This window comes from Panicum hallii, chromosome 8 (genome assembly GCF_002211085.1).
Source record: "Panicum hallii strain FIL2 chromosome 8, PHallii_v3.1, whole genome shotgun sequence".
In the NCBI taxonomy this organism is placed as follows: domain Eukaryota; kingdom Viridiplantae; phylum Streptophyta; class Magnoliopsida; order Poales; family Poaceae; genus Panicum; species Panicum hallii.
Genome location: NC_038049.1, coordinates 14,402,666 through 14,408,212, shown reverse-complemented (window position 1 = coordinate 14,408,212; position 5,547 = coordinate 14,402,666). Strand labels below are relative to the sequence as shown.

At 49.4% G+C, this 5,547-nt stretch overlaps 1 protein-coding gene across 1 annotated transcript; it reads right to left on the bottom strand.

The window, feature by feature from the left end:
• Nucleotides 1–1,208: 1,208 nt before the first annotated feature.
• On the bottom strand, nucleotides 1,209–3,496 carry LOC112903624. The gene is made up of 2 exons (XM_025972866.1): nucleotides 2,270–3,496; nucleotides 1,209–2,140 (listed from the first exon to the last, which is right to left on the bottom strand). The coding sequence occupies exons 1-2, from the start codon at nucleotides 3,494–3,496 to the stop codon at nucleotides 1,523–1,525; spliced, it is 1,845 nt and encodes a 614-aa protein (XP_025828651.1). The 3' UTR covers nucleotides 1,209–1,522.
• Between the last annotated feature and the right edge of the window lie 2,051 nt (nucleotides 3,497–5,547).

Here is a 5,547-nt window from a genome sequence, read left to right as displayed (position 1 = left end):
AAAACAAGCTTACTCTATCAGACACTCAAGTCCCCTAGTAGCCTCTACTGGATTCACTCGTGCAACCTTAGGACCCCAACATACACACTTGTTCGTGCTTTATAACTGCCAACATAGGCCAAGGGACCATACTGATTTTGGTAGGATCAAAGATACTTAGCCCATTGATTTGGACCGAATAATCTTTGATAAATCATGTTCATGCCCATACCCATCTTGTAGAAAAATCACTTATTTATATCTTATTTCCTATATATGCAACATAGTATAAAATACAACATATACATGATCAAGATTACATTAGACGCTAAATGGCATCGGGACAAAGAGGACGACGGTTAGTGTTCGTGGGGATCATAACAACCTCGTGATACATAACATGATGGAGACGGGAATTTGTTTAATGTGGCTGTTGTATTTCTTATTAAGACTAAGGGTAAGTATATTGATTGGAGCCGTCTAATAGGCAGTCTCATGCAATGATACGTCATCATCTCGAGACAACTGAACAGACAACCTCTACAATACATTATTATTTTTTTACCTCGTAGTAAGTACCATATCCCTCAATTTTTAATAAAAAAAGAAAATATTGTGAGTAGCATGACAACAACAACTCGTACAGTGGTGAGTAAGCGGCCTTATAGTCTTTAATTTTAGCCTACGAGGCGATTGGTTCACGAAGCAACCATCTCGTCCTCTCTCCTCCACATCATCAAAAATCCTATATGGATCTGCATAGAACAATCTATGAGACTGCTAATATGTAGCAATGTACTTACCCTGATACCTTAATGAGCTACTTATATACAGGAGTCCATAACTTTTAGAGAATGAGCCTCTTCTAGATATAAGGAAGGTATCATATGGGATTATGACCATATACGTATATGCCATTATGCCTAATATTGATTTCACATTAAGCCCGCTATCCGTTGTTTCAAAACTTAGCCTTTTGCAGCTCGCCTTTGTTTTCCTTAGTTATCTTCATTGCACATTTTATAAGATACTCCCCAATTCTAAATTATATATTATTTTGGAACTTCTAGATAGTTTTTGCTATTCACCTAGATATATACTGTCTATGTACATAACAAAAACTAGTACCTAAATTTACCAAAATAATCTACAATTTGGAATGTAGAGAGTACTAAAGTTAAATTTAGTAACTGAGACTTACATAGGGAACATAATATAACATTCTTATTCATAGTCCAAAATAAATAGATAACTTTGGTAATAAAGATAGACATCTTACATAGAGAACAAATAGATGCTCCCTCCGTTCCAAATTATAGTTCGTTTTGGCAAATCTACATATATAATTTTTACTATATATCTAGATATAGGTATATATCTAGATCCGTAGTAAAAATTAGATATCTAAATTTATCAAAACGATCTATAGCTTGAAAGGGAGAAAGTATTACAGGAAATAATAAGTATCTCGGAAGGCATAAACCAAATTCACAATATAGATATAGTGAAACAGAGCACCACATGCACACTGGGGCTGGACGATTCATCTTCTTCTCAGCTCATCATGACTGTTTCGGCCAGCCGAACTTGTGGGACTGGGCAACCCCATCCGAAGAAGGTTCCAGGCAAAGTCCACCTTCACGGAGGTCCCCTGCCGCACTGTCTCGGTCCGCGTGGATCTTCCTCCATCCCCTGTAGGTTGCAGCTCGAAGGTTCTCCCCACCAGCTGCCGGGACCCTTTATGCTCCACCGTCACGACCACCTCGAGCCGGGCGGAGAGCGGCGCCGCCACGACGTAGTCGCCGCGCAGCAGGCGGCCGCCGCCAGCGCGGGTCATGTAGCGCCGCGGGCCGGGCTGGAGGACCCCGACCATGGTGTTCATGGTGGTGAACCACGCGTGGGCAACGTCGTCGCCTCCGTCCACCGTGACGCTCACCGCCACCTGCACGGCCTTGCTGTAGACGATGTACTCCAGGACCGCCCGGCCGATGGTCCGGCGCAGGACGTGGTCGTACCTGTTGGCCCGGCAGTTGTACACGCTCCACGAGAAGTTCCCCGTGGTCAGCGGCGCCGCCGGTGAGGCGCTGCTGAGGTCGACGTCGACGTCCACGCTGTCGTAGGCGGAGATGGCGCGGTTCAGGGCCTCGAGCTCCAAGCTCATCTGCAAGGGGAGGAGATGCATTACATTTTTTAGAAATCGATTGCGTAGCACGTCGTCGCTGCCAGTCAGGACTCAGGACTCAGGATCATTATGCTGACAATTAAGCTGCTGCAACAGTGGCGCTGCTACCTCGGAGTCGCCGGAGTTGCGTTGGTAGTAGTCCCAGTTGCGGCGGTAGATCGTCTGAGTACCAAAGCCATCCGTCACGGTGATGCTGCCGTAGACGCCTTCGAGCCTGCCGGCTCCACGCTGCCGGGGAATGTCGACGCCCAGGATCTGCATGACAGGCTCCTCCGGCACCAGGAACCACCGGGGCACCTCGGCGGCGAGGACACCGCCCGCCGCCCCTCCTGGTCCCGGGCCGGGGCCACCGCCGTGACGGCGGTAGGGGTTGTCCGGTGGAGGGTTCCCCCACTCCGGTGTCGGGTTGCCGGGCTCGTTTGGGTAGCCGATGAACTTTATGACGACGAGTATCTCCTGCGCTTCCGCCGCGCTGCGGACGCCCGCCTTGACAAGCTCCGCCGGCCAGGCGACGGGATGGCGAGCCGAGTCCTGCAGGTTCGTTGCGATGGAGTTCCAGTTCTTGATCTGCCCCACCCCGCAGCTGCTCAGGCTGGCGGCGGCACTGGTCGTGGGCTCCCAGAGGCTCGCCATCTCGCGCTGGACGCTGCGGAACCGGATGGACTCGCAGAACCTGATGACGACGAGCAGCAGGTTCTGCGCCGTCCGGTGCAGGCTGCCGGAGTTGTCGCCCTGCGCCAGCTCCATGACGGCGTCCATGAGCCGGTGCCGGCCAAAATCTGGCATCGGCGTCCCCGGTTCATCTTCCAGAAGCGTCAGGCCGGGATCCAGGACGGTCTTGTTCGGCCCCTTGCGCTTGGTGGCTCGCACCAGGGGCCCGTAGTTGCAGCTGAAAGGCAGGGGTGTGGACGCGTTGCGCCCCAGGTAGCTCCCCGACGCCGGCTGGTTGTCTTGGGTCGGGTCCACGTCGAACTCGAAGAGGTAGCCTGCCTGGTTCTGGTAGCCGTGGAGGTAGATGCTCTCGGCCTCGATGAAGAACGGGACGCTGTACCTCATCTCCCGGTCCCGGCTCTCCAGGACGATGACGAACCACGTCGGCTGCTGGGCCTGCGGGCAGGGGAGCACCATGGTACCCCGGCCGTAGTACCGCGGCCGCTCGATCAGGTCGAAGATCCGCCGCTGCACTTGCTCGATGAAATGGTTGAAACCGGTGGCCGTGGCGCCGGCCACGTTGAACGTGACGCGGAACAGCACGCGCCCTGGAGGGTCAAAGTCCAGCGGCTGCGGCCGCGGCCGCGGCGGCGGCTGCTGCTGCGGACGGCGGCGGCCTGACATTGATTCTCGTTCTAGCTACTGATGTAACAAGTACGATACACACCATGAACATGAGCATGGGAATCAAGATGAATCGAGCCTTAGATGAAATAATTGCTTTCTTGCATGTAATAATATACTCCATCCGTTCAAAAAGATTGTCATTTTATTTTTTTTCTACATCAAACTATCATATATTTGACCAAATTTATAAATAAGAGTACAGATATTTATAAGACCAAATAGATATACTATGAAAATATATTTCATGATACAAAGCATCGGATGTAGTCTTAGGAAACAAATAACTGTTAACTGGTGTTGGTTACTCGGCCCTAATACAAACTAGTGACTCAAGGCCAATCTTTTTGTGAAGTTTGAAACGTGTGTCATGGGACTCCCACGTCCCTAAACATAAGCGTTTGAAGCATTTAGAGTTTATCTCTAAATACAAATATTTTTAAAAATTATACATGCCTAACCTCACGATCAATTAATGGATTATGTAGGTCCTACCTCATCTCTCCTTTTCCTGATGGTGCTAAATTGTTGTACCGCGCGCAATGTGAATAAAACAATGAAATCCTCACCCCCAAATACTTGCTCACTGAACAATGAAATCCTCACCCCCAAATACATCCAACGCAATCATGATTAGCACTACATACTATGAGGAAGAAATCAAGGGCGTTCTTACTGTGATGGGGAGCCGATGTTGAGGATGCGCTGGCCGGGGTGGGGCGGCGCGGCGCGGCGCCGGGGTGGGGAGGGGCGGCGGGGCGGCCGGCGTGGTCCGGACAGGGTGGCGGCGGCCGGGGCGGGGCGGGGCGGCGCGGTGCGGGCGGGGCGGCGGCGGCCGGGTTGGGGCGGGGCGGGGCGGGCGGCGCGGTGCGGGCGGGGCGGGGCGGGTGGGGCGGGGCGGGGCGGCGGCCGGGGTGGGGCGGGGCGGCGCCGGGCGGCCGGGGGGGGGGGGGGGCGGGTGCGGGGTGGGAACGGAGGCGGGATGACGGGGACGGGCGTTTTTTCATAATCAGTGGTGGTAGTAGGTGGGTATTTTTTTCTCTAAAAACTACTCAAAGTAGAGGACTGAAACTAGAGGGAGATGCTTTTGACATGCTTTTGCATTTGTATTATGGTAAAAACTGATTTTGGGTAATAGCACCTAGAGCATTTTGGCCCTTTGATTGATTTTTAGTTTTTGCAAAAGTAAAAGCAAGTGTAAAAGTCCAACCAAAGGCACCTTAGGTGCCTATAGTTATTAGGAAGAATTTTCAAGCATATATAGATGGCCTATCTTTAACCGGCTATAATTAACTTAGCAAGAAGAAATTTATAGAAAAGAATGCAGTTAACTGGACGCTATGGGAAGATTGCCCCAATTATCCCTGCATAAATGAAGCTACTACTATTGCATTTTTTGAGAGGAATTTAGAATCTTATGATTATAGAGGAAGAAGTATGAAAATGGCATAAACATACCACACACGCAACAGGAGGAGATGAAGATGGGGTGGTTGAGCTTGCCAATTATCTTTTTTTGGGTTGCAAATGTTTTAGTCCCGGTTTCCACAACCCGAGCTAAAGATCAGGACCTTTAGTCCTGGATTCGGTTGGGAAAGTAGAACTATAGGGTTTTTCTAACCGGGACTGATGTCGTGATCTGTGCTAGTGCGGGTTAGTTGTATGGATATGGTTTGCGAAGCCAACTACTGTAGCTACGATACCAAAGGGTTACACATGAAACTAGCCAACAAGAAGCGTTCTGTGATTTGATTTATAGCTTACAGGACTACTCCTTTGTTCCTTCGAACCATTATCAGCTTATATTTCTAGGAGCAGGACCCGTTTGGATTTTCTTTCTATGTTCATATATTAACTAAAGACATTTCTTAAAAACAATATTAGCTTAAAACTTTTCCGTTCCACAAAAGCATGCAGTGTATGAACGGCCCTTGCAGTATAATAAGTTTTATAAATAACATTGTCCTGAGTACTTACTCCAATCATAGATAATTAAATAAGTGACGATTTAAGCATTGGTAGTCTTCAAACAAAATTTTGACTAATTATCT